The sequence below is a fragment of the Phoca vitulina genome, unplaced genomic scaffold, assembly GCF_004348235.1.
Source record: "Phoca vitulina isolate PV1807 unplaced genomic scaffold, GSC_HSeal_1.0 scaffold4, whole genome shotgun sequence".
NCBI classification, from domain to species: domain Eukaryota; kingdom Metazoa; phylum Chordata; class Mammalia; order Carnivora; family Phocidae; genus Phoca; species Phoca vitulina.
The window spans coordinates 58,701,967-58,719,285 of NW_022589707.1; the positions used below are offsets into that span (position 1 = coordinate 58,701,967).

The following is a 17,319-nucleotide window of genomic DNA, read 5'->3' on the forward strand; positions in this document are numbered from 1 at the left end:
CCTCCCTTGCCCAAGAGTCCATGTTAATCTACAGGATAGCTCCATGAGGTAGGTACTATTATCTCTACTTCCATGAAAGACATGCTAAGTCAGAAAAGTCTGGGCGATATGCCTGAAGTCGCCTTGCTAGCAAGTAGCAGAGCCCTTGTAGCCCGAGTTGGCTTGTCTGCTGCCAAATCCAGGCAGCTCCCCCATAAATGCTGTTCTTAGAAGGCCTCTTCCCTCTCCCCACCCACGTTCTCTCCCTGATCAAATATATCCCCAAGCAGCTGTCAGTTGTAGATTCATTCCAGACTAGCAAACTACTCTTTTAAGAGGCAAATACCATTGACAGAGTTCAGTGTCATAAGAATTCATGCCAAATTGCTTCAAAAAGACTGTTCTTCCACCCGTCCCTAACATGTTAGCATTTCTCAGTGTCTGCACTCAGTTTTCTTTCTCCTGGTCTTCCAACTCTGAGGCAGGGACAGCCATGAAAGGAAGGAAAGGAAAGGAAGCCATGGACAGTTTGAAAAGGCTAGTTTGATATCATAGCAAAGTTGTATGGAGAGTGACAACATACTGTCTTCATGTTATAAACATGCAAAAGAATATGTTTAACCAGTGGAGGTGAGGGGACACACTGGATTAAAACAGACTGGAAGGGGCGCCTGGGTGGCTCAGTTGGTTAGGCGACTGCCTTCGGCTCAGGTCATGATCCTGGAGTCCCGGGATCGAGTCCCACATCAGGCTCCCTGCTCAGCAGGGAGTCTGCTTCTCCCTCTGACCCTCCTCCCTCTCATGCTCTCTGTCTCTCATTCTCTCTCTTGCAAATAAATAAAATCTTAAAAAAATAAAATAAAATAAAATAAAAAATAAAACAGACTGGAAAGCTCTGCTCTAGGAAATCTCATCTGCGATCGCTGTTTCCACAGCCAGCTGTACGCCGGCCTTCCTTAAATCTGCCTCTAGTTTGCACTGCTCTCTTGAGCACCAGACCTTACGTCTAACTGCCTACTGGACATCCCCAGCTGGATGTCCCATCGATGCATCAGACTCAGCCATGCCCAAGCGGAGCCCAGTGATCTTCATTAGCCCTCACCCTGCTCCTATTCCATTCCTCCCTAATCTCAGAGAGTGGGCCAACGTCATTTGCCTCCTCTGAGACTCTTTCCTCACCCTTCCTTCCAATTACCCACCAACCCCTTCATTTTCCCTCGGACAGTTCCCTCTAGACCAATCCTTCCTCCCTGTCACTGCCACCACTGCTTTCTGGTGTCACTCCCCCCCCCCCCGAACTATTTAGGAACCTCAACCCCCTCCACTGGCTGCCATGATCACCTTTCTAAAATAAAAGCATGATCAGATCTCTTCTCTGCTTAGGGACCATGCATCTTCTCACCGCCCACGTTAAAGTTCACACTCTTCAACATGACACAACATTCTCCCTCTTTCCTCCCCTTCTCCCTCTTTCCTCCCCAAGCTGCTCTTAATCCACCTTCCTGGGCCGCAGCCCCACCCTCAGGCTCCCACCTCTGGAATTCCCAGCAGACCCGTGTGGTTCCTTGACTCCAAACCAATAGCACAGCACTTACAAAAGTATTTATTTGTCTACTGCTTACTAGACTATGAATCTTTTGATAGGTATAAATTCGATGCCTTCATCATTGGCAAAAATAGCCAAAGTAGTCATTGAGCAATTTGAGTGGAAAAAATAAAACTATTTTAGTCAAGCAAAAGCAAAGAAGAGGAGGAAAAGATTGATATATGTGAGTACCTAAAGCTTTTTAGACCTGGTTAGACCATAAAAGCACATTAAGAAGAATTTAAATGCAACTTTGATATAAAAATTATTCTTACAAGTCAATGAAAGATAAACATCTTAATAGAAAAAATAGACAAAGGACATACAAAGAACTTGCACAAGGGGATACAGCTTGGAAACATGCATATGAAATAAAATTTAGCCTCACTAAGAATTGCATAAGTATAATTTAAAACAATGTGATATCTTGTTCTATCAAATGGCAGAGATTATGTAAAAATAATAACCAGTATTATGTGTCTAAAATAAAATAGGTTTTCTTATACGCTGCTGTTAGAGGTGTCAGTTACAACCTTTCTGAAGGTCACTTTGGCAATATGCATCAAGAGCCTTAAAATGGCCATGCATCTGACTTCAGTAATCAAGTTTTTCAGAATACTTAATAATATGGGAAATTAAGTATGATATAATGTTAAGTGAAAAACTATAACAAACTTGGTGTCTAGTATTTTCTCCACTTGTAAAAAATTAAACATAAATATATATTTCCCCTTTCTAAAAACACAATGTAAATATATAAATATATGCATTTTCCCTTTCTAGACACATCCTAGTTTCAGATTAAATGCCTCTCTAAATGTGGAAAAACATGACAAGGCCCCCCCCCCCCAAAAAAGATGACTATTGACTTCCTCATTTTATATAATTGTATTAATATTGTATTGGGAGTTCTTTTTAAATAGCCACTTGGAATCACTGGCTTTTACTCAATTTACAAAAAAATACAATTAAATTAAAATGCTCTGAATATTTTCCATACATGTTTCTGTTAAGTCCCATCACCAGCGATGTCATCTTTACCCCAATTCTGTCATTGTGAATTTTTTCTTTAAAACTTTACTTTTGCAACTGTTAAATTTTATCTTCTTAGTTTTGCCTCCTTCCCGTTGAGATTTTCTGGGCTCCTATTAATAAAGTTCATCATTCCCGTCAGCTTCCTGTCTTGGGCAAATACAGAATTCTGTTTTCCATCGTCCCATCCCAGTTATTTGTAAACGTGCTACTCAGGGCAGGGCGTTGGCACATTCACTCCCCATCCCCACCTCACCCTGGGCTCTTCTGCTGGAGCTGATGGCAGCAGGATCAGGAAGGAGCATTCAGGAACATGGGGACATTTCATGGAAGTGCCGAAGTGAGAGTATCAGGAACCTGGGGAGGGGACTTGCAAAACTGGACGGTGGTAGAGGAAAGGAGGGAATACAGCATAGAATGAATTCTCTTTTGGCCCTGGTACTTGTCTTGGTTGCTCAGCACATGTGGGTTAAATTGTGTAACTGATGGCATGCATCACCCACACCTTTATAAGTTACACTTTATGGAGTTGGGCCCTATCCTAAGAGTTCTGTGTGCGTAGCCTCATTTGACCTGCACCCCAGCCCCGAGACACAGATACTGTTAGGTCATCTAATGCCCAAGGTCACACAGCCGATAAATGCTGGAGCTGCAGTTGTGAACTCTAGAAGTCCGAGCTCTGACATTTCACAACTCAAACACATTTCAGTTATGATATATTCTAGCCACCTTTTAACCTCTGTGCCATTTATTTTCTTCAGCTGAAGAATAAAAGCAAATGGCTCCAAGCTGATTGTAATAAGACACAGCTTTTATGATGATAGGAAAAAAATATTATGGTCATATAATTAATACATTTTCCTTTTGTCCTCCAGAGAGAAGAAATTATCAAAATTATTTTTGAAATATGTGGTAAGATTTGACCGTCAAGAAAAAAAAAACCATCCCTTCAAAGTACCACAGCCACTATGTTCTGTGTTGGTCAAGATAAATGTGATCACCCAGAGATATACGGGAGAAAGCTCATGAGAAAGTTTGAAGCTCATTTGGAAAGTCAATGGGAAACTGAAAGATGCAGAGAGAGGGGCTGTGGGAATCCTGATTTAAAAAAAGAAATCATCTTCCCAGGGTGCTTAAGAGGAGTGAAGACACTGGTCCTGGAGTCTGTGGGCAGGCAGGCCTTTTGTGAGCACAGAGCTCATTTGTATTCAGTGACATTTACCTGAGCTTGGGAAGGGAAAAAACAACAAAGGAAGTATGACCACAGGGGCCTAACTGGCATTTGAATCCAGCCTGGCTGGTGATTAGAATGTCTGTGTTTTTCCTGAAGCAAGAAGTCTTTCTGAATTGAGTTTTGAGCAGGATTTCTAGAGTGCATTTCATTTCAAAGACAGGAGGACACTGTCAGTCATCGTGCTTCATAGCTCTATCTAAATGCTTCTATGGCTAAACACGTTAGACTTAAAATAGACTTAGCAGAAAGAGGAAGAAAAGAGATTAGCCAAAAGGCAAGAGATTAATAAAATAATAGAGATAAGAGAAACGTGGCAGAAATGTCATTGTTCTTCCATACAGGGAACCCCTGAACTGGCTTGTCCCCCAAAAGATCTCTGGATGTTAAGAACCCATCTGGGACTCTCTATGGTGACAGGCCAATTTAGATGGGGCTTCGGAGTTCTAGAAGCCCGGCAAAAATAGCACCCAGTTTCCTCATGATTTTTTGTGGTAGGGCTGTTGGGTAACATGAGGATAAACCAACGGAGCCGATAAGTCTTATTTCCTGGTAACTCTAATGATTGCTTTGAATAGTAAACCCTAAGCAGAAGTTGTTTATTAACCAGCATTCTGAGATCGTTCTCCTGAAGAGGTGTCATAGTATGGACGGACTGCTGGCCTCACTGAGCCACCTTTGTCCTCATTGTGAGCGACTGGGGACACAAACTAGAGTCTGGGGCAGCTGTTCTTCTATACAGTTACGGGCCCTAATCCTTTCCCCACAATTAACCATTTTCAATCCATCACTTTACCCAATTGTCATGCTAATGAGGAAATATCAGTTGTCACATAAGGATATGGTGGAAGACTAGAAGATTAGCTTTCAGATTCAGATTAAATAGAAATGCTGGAAGGATAAAGAGCAAATTGAGGCTAGGGTTATCTTTTAGGGAGAGGGAGAGGAATGTAATCAGGAAGGGACACACAGGGATGCAGACTCTTCTAAAAATATATATTTTTTAATCTGAGAAATTGGCATATAGGTGTGTCCTCTACAGTGCTTTGGTGGTTTTTTTGTATGTGGGGGTGGGGGAGGTAGTTTTTGCAGTATATTATTTTCTAAAAAGTCAGATATAGAAACCAGAAGGGGGACAGCTGTTAGCTGTTAACACTCCCAGAAAGGGAAGGTAACGATCCAGGTCTCCGGTGGTTCTCTGCCCCTCTCTCAAACCACTCTGCCGCCAATCAGTGATGTTCTGATTTTCATTCATGCAATGTTTCTATCTCAACATTCATCTTTTAGGGTGTGGGCCCAAATGCAAAGAGACTCCTCTAGAACTGCTGTTTGTGATTGACAGCTCCGAAAGTGTAGGGCCAGAGAACTTTGAGATCATCAAAAGTCTCGTGAAGACTCTGTCCGACCAGGTTGCTCTGGACCTCACTACGGCCCGCATAGGCATAATCAACTACAGCCATAAGGTGGAGAAAGTTGCTCATCTGACTCAGTTCTCCAACAAGGACGACTTCAAGTTGGCTGTGGACAACATGCAGTACCTGGGGGAAGGCACTTACACAGCCTCAGCGCTCCATGAGGCCAACCACATGTTTGAAGTCGCACGGCCGGGTGTAAAGAAGGTGGCCTTGGTCATCACTGATGGGCAGACTGATACCCGAGATGAGAAGAATCTGACGGAAGTGGTGAAGAAAGCCAGTGACATCAATGTGGAAGTATTTGTGATTGGGGTGGTGAAGAAAAATGACCCCAACTTCGAAATGTTCCACAAAGAAATGAATCTCATTGCTACTGACCCAGATAGTGAGCACGTTTATCAATTTGATGACTTCGTTACCCTGCAAGGTAAGCCTCAGCGCCAGGGGAAAGGAATTTATATGTTATTCTTCCAAGTACTGCATCACTGGATTATCCTGACCAAAAATGGAAATCAGGAGGAGGCTAATGAGGCTTACGCCAACACTAAATTGAACACATAAACTCCAGAAGGCAAAAAACATTTAGCATCCATCCAGTTTAGAGAGTATAATCTCTTGTCTTTATTCATTTGGAATAAGTGCTGAGTTGGCCTTGGAGTTGATTAACTGGGCTATCTAAGGTCGAGGACATGGCTGAAAAGAAAGAGTAGAATCTGGGGTATTGCTAAGCCTAGTTAATGTTCAAAAAGTGACCTAACCTGCATAAGAGATGCAGGAAACCAGCAGCAAGGCAGAAAAGAACCATGGAATCAAAGTGAATTAAGAAGTGTATGAGGAATGAAAAAAAGTTATGGTAATCTAGAGAGATGAGAAACACAAGTAACGGGGATAATTCTCATTTCTCTTCTATTCTCCATTTGCTGCTCTTATAGACTATGAAACTAAGGAAGAGTAAACAGGTTGATGTGGGGAGTTTATCTTCAAGTTTCACATTGTGACTATTCGTCCTACAGTCAGTGCTAATCTGGTGGGTTTCCCTTTGCTACTTTGCCCTGTCACACGAACTGATGTTTCCCAGAGAGGCATTCTAAGACACTGACACATCTGTGATTAGAATGTGGTCAGTATTGCTTCTCAGTGAAACATGTTCCAATTCTTTGGCAACTGAGAACTCATTGTGGCAGGAGTCACATCCAGGGAGCTTGTGAAGTGGGTGAAACGTATGCTTCACGTGTTTGCAGGCTTCCATTTGGCTCCATCATTCCTTGTCCATCCTTCCGGGAGCGGGCGCTGACGTGGCCTAGCACAGCCTCTCCTTGCCCTCATGCTGCTCCCCACCTACTCTGGCTGCCAGCCCGGCTTGCCTGAAGGGTAGCATGCCCTGCCCAGAACCTTCCCACTTTCTATTTCCCTTTTCTTCAGGCCTTTCTTCTGGGGTTTCATTTCCTGAACACCCCGCAGGATGACTGGTGGCCTTATCGGACAAAGTCTATCTCACTGGGCTGTTACTGTGTTAGAATGGCCAGAAATATCACACAATTCAGAGACATTATACTTTAATAACTAAAGAGCTTTATCATCTTTTAACCAAAGGAGTTAATAATTCATTCCAGCTAATGAGGGATATATTTTTGGACTGGCTGGCCTTTTGGTCTCTCGGGAACCACAGGTAACTGCCCATTATACTCCTTATGGGTGGGGACCCGCCCCTTCCACAGAGTAGTTCAGTTAACTGATGCTTTGGATAGCAAGGATTTAATTGATTCTTTTGCCTCCATAGGCTGTTGTACATTATTAAGTCAAACTGAATTATTTTAGATGGCTTCTTCTAGATGATCTCCAAAATGCTTTAAAACTTAGTTCACCGAGCAGTTGACCTCAAGCGATGGGAAAGTGTCTGTTTATTTTAAGGAGAGCATGGAAGATCTCTTTAAACAGGTTTTGCCCCTACTATTCCCCTTTTCTACTTTTCTTTTAAAAGACACCCTGAAGCAAAAATTGTTTAAAAAAACATGTGAGGATTTTGATTCCTACCTCATTCAAATTTTGGGTTCACCGCTACTTCAACCTGGATTTGGGATATCAGGGGAAGAACTTGGTGAATCCACGCCAGAGCCTCAAAAAGAAATTTCGGAGTCTGTAAGTAACTGTCTTGCTTAATTTATGAGTTTAAAATTGTGTATGCTGTCTTATGTCAAAGACCGTCCTGGCCTGCACTGCCAAGAGCCAACTGAGAGAAGTGTATTTTCAAGTCCTTGGCTATAAATAGTAGTACTTTTGTCTTCAGATTTCTAATTCTGAAATAGCTCTGGGGCTTGTGAGCATGAATATGAGATTTTTCAATATTTCCATATTTTATAAGTAATTATTTATTGAACGTTGCAAGTAATACTTTTATAGTACGCCCCAGCTACCACCAAAGGAATTATGTACACTGGAACGGATTAACACAACACTATTTGAATCACTCACTTGCCATGCTCTACAGATCCTTTCATACAAGGTCACAACTCCCCCTCATCCATCTGGGTACATGCTCCCCACTTTGCACCCTCTCAAGTTTCTTCCAAGTGTGCACATGCTCAACCTGCCATTTTCCATATTCCAAGCCATGTTCTTGCTCATTTAGCTTCCACCTCCTGTGCTCAGGGTGGAGACAGGGTGGGAGGCTATGCACACATATGGTACAAGGTGGATGCTCTGTTTCAGAGCTCCTCAAATACACGTGCATGAGGGAACTGCCTCCCGAATGTGTTAAGACAAATGTGACTATCCTCATAGCAAGCTTCTGGGCACTGACCTCAGATCAAGAGCAACAACTATTAGGTTCTTTTAGGTGAAAATTGGAAAGCCTCCCATAATTACTGGTAAGGGAGTGCTGTGGTCTCTTCCCCACCAAGTTACAAGCCAAGCAGGTCTAGACTGATCTCTACTACACATATGGACATCCTCTGGCAAGGAGGCACACAGGATTTGTGCCCTTTTTCTGTAAGTTGTGCCCTTTCCCCGAGGAAGCCCTGTGCTGTCCTTTTATGAAAGAACATGAAAGATTCATTATGAGCAAGTGCAACAATAGTCTTGCATCAGGATTCAGTTAACTGTCTAGTTGGACTAAGGCCCTGAGAAACCTCCAGATCAGCAGCTGGACCCAGGACCATTCAGGAATCAGGCCTAGGTTGCCATTCCTACGGGGATAGACTGTAGGACTCACTGGATTTTTATATTCCGTTCAAAAAAGGGTAGTAAAGTCTCTAATATATTTTTATTTGATTAAATACTGACTGACTCCAAGATGGGTAATTCCAATTAGAGCAGCAGAGTGCCCCTGGATTGTAGATTGAAATTCACCTGTACATTTTTACCACATGGTCTATATCAGGGGTCAGCAAACTCTTTCTGTAAAGGGCCACATAGTACTTTTTTTTTTTTTTTTTTTTTGGTTTTGCAGGTCATTTGATCTCTGTTGCAATAGTTCAGCTCTGCCTTTGAAGTGTAAAATCAGCCACAGCCAACACTTACCTGAACAAACATGGCTACATTCCGATAAAACTTGTTTCTAAAAACAGATGAAAGCTTGCATTTGGCCCATGGGGTTTGCTGATCCTGGTCTTCACTGAGCATTTAAAAGTAAATTACAGACAGTAGAGTACACAGTTTATCTCCTCCAGAGCATGGAGTGCTCCTGGGGCCTTGCCTGCCTGTGTGACTTATCACTCTGTCCCTCTCCTACTCAATCCGTCCCTTCCTGAAGATTCCCTAGACAAGAGCAAACTCAGGTTTCATCTAGCAAGTGGCACTTAAACTCTGAGCTCTCCCTATAATCAGTGCATTCCATACTATGTACTGATCATTTACTGCCGTACTAGGGAGTGGCTGTTATGACAGAGTTCCTGTCCAGGGCAAGTCCATGGCCTCTCAGGAAGATGGATGCATACAAGAATTAAGAACTTTAACAGCTGTGGATGAAGCACAAGAGATGTTGCAGTTAATTTCAGAGTCAAGGAAGGCTTTACAGGAGAGGTGGCAATGAGCTACGTTTTAAAAATAAGTAGGAGTTTGTCATGACAAGAGTAAGGGGAAAGGTATTTCCAGCAGAGGGAACGTGTGGGCAAAGGGGGATTCCACAAGGCACGGCATTTCAAGACATTGGGAAAAGTTCAGTCTGGTTGGAGCCTAAGGTATGTGTAGCAGGACGGGGAACGCTACAGCTGGACAGACAGTCACATGCTTCATGGGTCAAGTGAAGGAGCTTGAACTTCGTGTGTAGGCCATGCAGCGAGGAGGAAGCAGAGGAGTTTGTAAAGCAAGGGTCATATGGTCATGTTTGGTTTGTGGGAGGAATAACCCTGTTGTGGTACAAAGGATAAATAGGAGGACAACTGGAGACTGGGGCTGAGCTGTGAAGTTTTGCAATAGTCTGGGCGGTCAGAATGAAAGCAGGCGTGGACCGGAAGCCATTTCCGGGGTAGAATGAACAGGATTTAGTGACTGGATGTTTGAAGTTTAGGGTTAGCCTAAGATTAGCCAGCTGGGTTTCTAACTCGGATTTGGAGTGAACTGAAACACTGTCTGCTGAGATGGAGACTAGAGGAGGCAGGGTGGGGGGTTTTGAAGGAAAATACTGAGCTTGCTTTGCACCAGGTCAAGCAGAGGTGCCTGAGGGACCTCCAAGGCACTTAGGACATGGAACGAGGAACAGCATTGTCTCTGGTATCATGGCACAGGAAGCGAGAAGGCGCTGAGAGACGAGCGATGTGAACAGATTATGAATGATGGAGCATTCTAGGAGCTATGGGGGGGAGGGCGTAAGAAAAGTACGTCCAAAATAGTTTGGATTTCGAACACCAAGAGCCATATAGAAGGAAACTGAGCCCCAGCTAGGTCTCATCGGGTGCCCCTGAGATAGCAAAGCATGCAATGGACTCGAGCTTCCTGGAAGGTCCTCATCTCTAGACCTACTCACCCTGGCTCTCTTTGCAGAAGCACCAAGGCAAGACTGAATTTTAAACAATGAGTGTTCCTGACAGGCTTTAGTCTGAACAAACATATATGCATTGATATTCACAGTTATCTCTGTCATATGTATATGAAAGCATACTTATATACCCACCCTTTTTCTAAAAGTATATATACAGTATCCAAACTTGTAAAGTGAATCTGTCCAAACTTTTCAATTCTCAGATTTTCCCCAAGCCTGCCCTAGGCAATACTACAAAACAAACCATCTCAGAAGTCCTATTTCCCTTACTGTGTCTCCCTTTCCTTTCTCTGTTGCCTCTATCACTCCTTACAGCATCTAATGCTACCTTCCTTCTTTCTCTTCTTTCTATTGAAATCTGTTCTTAGAGAAAAATCTAGTCATTTATACTTTTGTGTGAAATCTAAGTCAAAGGGTTTCCACCTCCAAGAAAGACTTACATATTAAGCATTTTATCTTATTATGGAATGAACTTGAGGTACACTCAACATCTGTGCACAGGTGTGTTGGGAAATGCAGAGAGCAGACGGATTTCCCAGGTTCTAGTAAATTCATAACTCCTCGGTAACCCCCTGCTCTGTTGCTCTTTCGGGCCAGTCTTGGGAAGCTAAACATGCACATCCATTCTACTCTGTTCCTCTCCTGAAATCACAGGATCATTTATACTTGCTTTGGAATGTGTTACATTTTACATTGTTAATAATTTATGTATATACCTCAACTCTCCTAATGGATTTAAATTCCTTGAGAACATGATCTGTGTCTGATTAAGTTTTGTGTCCCACTCATGACTTAAAAATATGCTTCATCTTTCACACAGTAGATGCTCAATAAATACTTAGTGACAAAATGAATGCTATACCAAATGTTAGGCTAAAAAAGAAACCTACAATTTTTCTTCAATGAAAGGCATCAATTATACTGTTTAAAAAAAATCCTTACCTTTTATGGGACTAATAATGTTGGCACTCACGTTCCTTTATTCTTTCTGGGTTTAGCCAGTTAGGTTAAGATTTCCAAGATATAAATGGGAGTGGGGCAATAAAATCAAGTAAACATCACTTAGTCAGACTAACTGGTTATATCCAGTAATGGTCCATTAAGCAAATAAGCATATTAATTTCCTGCATGAAATAACATTTTGTCATTCTAAATACATTAATAAAGTCATGTCAGCACACAGGTGGCTTATTCACTGGAACTGGTTTCTTGTAACAATATTCTAGGGGTTTTTTTCCAGTTGAAAGAGTAGAAAAGAAAGAGGCCCTGTCTACCGTATCCATAAAGCTTCTTTTTGTATTATGAAAATTTGTTCCCTGATTGCAAATAACTTAGATAACTGGCAGCAGAGATATATTCCTCTTGGTGGAAAGGAGGCTGTGGGATTTCTAGGCAGAGTGATTCCACAACAAGCCAGTGAAGGGCAGAGTCAAGCTAGCATGGGAAGGGTCCCTGTGGGTAGCTCTGCACCAGGTGGAGACATGGAGTGGAGGAAGTGGTAAGTTGTGAGTCTTCTCCTTGCCTTTGTTATCCCCGGGACATGTAGTCCAATGCTAGGATGCCGGCCCCTCATTTCCACGGAGGAAATGTACACCTTATTGATGTAAATGTCAGGAAACGAATACAGCAGGCTGACTGCTGGCTGTCCCACCCTCTCTTTGTCCACCTTCTCATTTAGTGTGACCTTGTCCCTGGTCCCCATGCCACCTGCCTCATTTCTCCCCTCCTATCATTATCACACAGCTGCTCCAAGGTCTCCATCTCATTGTCACTCTTGCTGGCTCTCCCATGTCTCACCCTCCTTTCCCTGCAATATTTATTCATTCTTACTTCACCCCGAGATCCGTCTAGAGAAGGCCACTTCTGAAATGGGCTCCCCTGGCAATTTTTTAAAAACTAGAGCCCTGGGCAGGTTCTGACTTCATACTGGAATTGGATGTGTCCCTTGTGTCCCTTCATCCTAAAACATGACCTTAGGCTCTATCCTCAATTCTGATGTGATACCTTTTCATCTCCCACCTCTGCTCTGAGGCCCATTCCCTTCTGCCTCTTCCAAAACTTGGACCTTGCTTCACTGTAGTGCCATTATTTCCTTTCCTGCCAATATTTCTGACTCCTTCCCTATAGCTAGTAAATAGGCTTCAGACTCTCCCATCTAAAAAAAATCCTCAAACTCTCTCTTAGTTCATGTCCCTCTTCCTTACTATCCTATCTCTATCTTTTTATAATAAAATTATCCCATAGGCCAGTCTCTGCTGTCTCTGCCTCTTTGTCAAACACACACACACACACACACACACACACAAACCCTTTCACTCTCCTTCCCTCCCTCTCAACTTCCTCACTTCTGTTCACTTGGGAAAACCTCTGACGTCAGGCCACTGCCTCCAATATGCCACTGAAACTCTGCTGGAAAAATGACCAACAACGCCCTAATTGCCACATCCTTATTGCCATCCTCTTATTTTCTCTTTTGCATAGAACCCCATGCCACTCCTTTCTTTGGTTTTGAGAGTCCTCTTTCTCCTTGTTCCCCTCCCAACCGCCTTAGCATTCTTTCTCAATGGTTTTTGGGGTTTCACTTTCTCTGTTTACTCCTTAAATATTAAACTCTTCACTTTTCTAAGATTGATTCTTAGCCTTCTTCTCTTTCTTATGTTAACAACTCTCCAATCTGCCTCCCCCGTCCAGACCTTTCTCCTGGGCCCCAGATTCACATTTTTGATTGTGAAGATCTTATTCTCGGTGTTTCGCAGGCATTCAACATGGAATATGTTCACAATGCAATCCTCCAGATTGTCTTCTGTAGGGGTATAGTCCCACCAACCAGCCAGGCACCGGGCAAGAAACCTGGACTGCGTCTGTAGCTCTATTCTTACTTTATATTTCACAATTGTTGGTATTGTCTTCTTTGGTCTGTTATAATCATCTCTCTATCCATGCCATCAACTCTTTTCTCCTCACCCATCCCTCTACTGTCTGGGATTGAGATCTGATCATTCCCTGTCTATATTAATATGGTCTCAAAATTCTTGTCCTATCTCGCTTTTCTACATCCTTTCCAGTTTATTCTTTACTTGTTGATAGCATCATTTCATTTATTTTTTTACTCTTAAAAATAACATCATTGAATTATTTCTCCTATATATAATTCCATTTTGGCTGAATTACCTTTAAAAAACCTGTGTATAATACAATGGCATGTATTTTAACTAGGTATTAAGCTTCCATGATGGTACATTAGGAAATATAACAAAAACATTTGAGTACACATATATTTTCTCCTAATGTCCTATTAAAGTAAAATTCTATAAGTTGCCCAGTCATACTATACTCATTATTAAATGAAATATCCTATTCAAAGCCATAATCAAGGCTTGTAAAACACATGGACTTTTCAAACTTTCAAAAAAAAAAAAAACTTGGGACTGAGACTACTGTTAGTTTAGGTTCTCCACTGACAGGAAAACTAAGTTGACTTCCTGCAATCAGACCTAATCATTTGTAAGTGGCCTCAACTAAGCCACATATACAGATACGGTTATATTGATCAATATTATAGTTTATTTGTTTATAAAATAAAATTAATACTCTCTCATTGTGGTGGTCAAAAAACCCTCAAATTCTTGATAAAACCCTGCATAACAACTAATATTAGTATTGCTTAGTGAAGTTGCTGTATAAGTATCACATATTGCTAATAATAGATTTATTACCCTTAGAATATAAGATACTTCTATCTTATGAAGGAGAAAAAAAAAAAAAAAACACATTGCGGGTTGATCTAGAAGAAATATTCTGGACCTAGAAGTCGGGAAACTTGGCTTGTATTCTCAGTCCTGAAGCTAAATACTTTATTTTCTTGGCTCTGAAATATATATATATTTTAAGGGGTGGGAGAGGAGCAGAAGGAAAGGGAGAGAGAAAATCCTAAGTAGGCTCCACGCTCAGCAAAGAGCTGGATGTGGGGCTTCATCTCATGACCCTGAGATCATGACCTGAGCCAAAATCGAGAGTCGGATGCTTACCTGCCTGAGCCACCCATGTGCCCCCAGTTTAATATTTTTTATTTTATTATTTCAGAGATTGGGATGCATCCATTTAGTGTGTTGTGGTCTTTTTAAGAAGATCTTAAAAATTTATAGTGTGGGCGCCTGGGTGGCTCAGTTGGTTAAGCGACTGCCTTTGGCTCGGGTCATGATCCTGGAGTCCCGGGATTGAGTCCCACATCGGGCTCCCTGCTCAGCAGGGAGTCTGCTTCTCCCTCTGACCCTCTTCCCTCTTGTGCTGTCTCTCATTCTCTCTCTCAAATAAATAAATAAAATCTTAAAAAAAAAAAAAAATTTATAGTGTATCTCACAGTGAATGACATCTTAGAAATGAAATTTGATAGCTGCCTGACGTTGGGTGAATCACCTATTTCTTGCGGTTTCTGTTCCCTCATTTGCAAAATAAGAAATATTGCTAGACTCTTCTTCCTTTTTATAAAGATATGTGATTAGAAAGAACAGTCAGAAACATTTACTGGGCGTGGCCAGAATGGAAGGCATTATACTAAATGGAAGAGAGGTTTCAACCAGAATAAAATCCTGTCATCCACCCTCTAGGACAGCTGCAGGTGATCATGGGAGGCACACGGCCCACACTTCAGATGTCCCTAACAGTTCTCAGCAGCCTTTTGTTTTCAGGTTTAAGATTTATAAAAAGATCAGAGAATACATGTAACAAACATCTGAGTGACCGCCACCTGACTAGTGTTCCCATTTGTTCACGCACTCTTGCTCGGATACAGTTCAAGTCCTTCCTTGTGTGTCCTTCAGTCTGATCCTCCTCCTCCTCTCTCCAGAGGCAGTGACTGTCATGAATGTGGTGTGCATTCTGCCAGTCAAGTTTGGGGCTGCTTAAATCCCACTTTTAGAGATAGAAGTCATGTCAGGGTCTAATCTTTTATTTTAAATCGATGACATAAAACCTAAAGGAGTGGAATAATTAATCCAAAGTCCCCTCTCTCTTTCTCTCTCCCTCTAACACATTCTGAATTTATCCAGTGGCTACTATTTGCTGTTCTATGCTATAAAGATTTTTATTTTTTTATTTATTTTTTATTTTTTTTAAAGATTTTATTTATTTATTTGACAGAGAGAGACACAGCAAGAGAGGGAACACAAGCAGGGGGAGTGGGAGAGGGAGAAGCAGGCTTCCCACCGAGCAGGGAGCCTGATGCGGGGCTCGATCCCAGGACCCTGGGATCATGACCTGAGCCGAAGGCAGACGCTTAACGACTGAGCCACCCAGGCGCCCCACTATAAAGATTTTTAAAAAGAAGACAAAAAGGAAAGAAAAAAGGTGGGGGGGGGAGGCAAGAGATGAAAATGAAGAAAACATGGCATGGTTTAGCTTCTCTTTTTTTAAATTTATTTTTATTTCTTTAAATTATCTTTATTTATAAATATTATCTTTATTTCTTTATTATTAAATGGTTAATGGTTAATCACCATACATTACATCGTTAGTTTTTGATGTAGTGTTCCATGATTCATTATTTGCGTATAATACCCAGTGCTCCATGCTCCATGCAGAACGTGCCCTCTTTAATACTCATCACCAGGTGGTTTAGCTTCTCTTATCAGGGAGGTGATAGTTACACGTGTGAAATTGGAAATGATAGAAAATAGTGTCGGAGTAAAGGCTAACTTCTCTATGATCAGGGCCAAGAAGAGGAGCATTAGGAGGTGCTCTGCACTGACTGGAAGGGGAGCATTAGGACTGACTCGGTTACTGGGCAAGGTCTTGCTGCTGGGGACCAACTTTTCCTGGGCCCTGGTGGGACAGCTGACTTTAAGGGCCTGAGGCTGAACGAAGAGGAAGGGATGAAAGGTCGTAGCTTGGTGTGCCGGGCGGAGTGACAGGCGAGGCTGTTCATGTGTGTAGGAGACAGGTGGTGGTTGGGCTGTGGACAGCAGTTGAAGAATTTCTCACCTATCAAACTAGTAATTATCCCTTTTTCCAATCATAATAGCTAGTAAATGGCGATCCTTTAAGAAAAGACACTCACCGGTGAGAGTGGAAATTTTAAGACTTTTCTGGAGAAGACTTCGTCTCAGAAGCCTCGAATGTGTGTGTTCCTTTTTCTTTTTTAGATTTTATTTATTTATTTGTCAGAGAGAGAGAGAGCATGAGCGGGGGAAGTGGCAGGCAGAGGGGGAAGCAGACTCCCTGCTGAGCAGGGAGCCCGATGCAGGACTTGATCCCAGGACCCTGGGAGCGTGACCTGAGCTGAAGGCAGATGCTTAACTGACTGAGCCACCCAGGAGTCCCAAGAATATGTGTGTTCCTTAATCCAGGGATCAGCCACGTGGTTTCCAGCAGGAAAAAAAAGCAAATACATGTTTAAAAAAGGGTATTGTTGTTATATATTTAAATATAGTTATGTAATTAAATGGTATTTTATGGCCAGAGTAAAATATATGGAACCGTAATATATTAAATTTTAAAAAACATAAAAACCCAACACTACAGCATATTTTTCGTTTAAAAAAATGCACATAGGAAAACAAATTGAGGTAAAAGTACACCTGAATATCAACAATGATTATTTCTGGGAGGTGGGATCCCTTGTGATTTTTATTTTCTTCTTGTTGCTTGTCCAGATTTTCTAAATTCCCTTCAATGAATGTTTTCGTAACAAAATTATAAAAATGGCAAACCATGGTAATTATGCATTTGTTTAAATAATCTGAGATCTCATGGAACCAAAAGATAAAATTATTCTCATTTATGAAAAAAAATTATTTTCACTTCTTCTAGAACCTGAGGTAGCAGTAGTAGTCAGAATTCTCAAATGAGGGGCACGTGGGTGGCTCAGTTGGTTGGGCGGATGCCTTCGGCTCGGGTCATGATCCCAGAGTCCTGGGATCGAGCCCCTCATCGGGCTCCTTGCTCAGTGGGGAGCCTGCTTCTCCCCCTCGCTGCTACTCTGCCTGCTTATGTTCTCTCTCTCTGTCAAATAAATAAATAAATAAATCTTAAAAAAAATTCTCAAATGATGTGGTGATTGAGAAACACACACTCCTAAACTTACAAGAGATCAAGAATAACT

The 17,319-nt window shown here is 41.9% G+C and overlaps 1 protein-coding gene across 1 annotated transcript in view; it reads left to right on the forward strand.

Moving 5' to 3' along the window:
- Positions 1-17,319, forward strand: part of COL28A1 (collagen type XXVIII alpha 1 chain) — a 157,833-nt gene that overhangs the window by 134,956 nt on the left and 5,558 nt on the right. Inside the window, exons 31-33 of the mRNA XM_032401237.1 lie at positions 3,472-3,508; positions 5,115-5,669; positions 7,224-7,381. Of these exons, the coding sequence (XP_032257128.1) occupies positions 3,472-3,508; positions 5,115-5,669; positions 7,224-7,381 (750 nt within the window). The remainder of the gene's footprint in view (positions 1-3,471; positions 3,509-5,114; positions 5,670-7,223; positions 7,382-17,319) is intronic.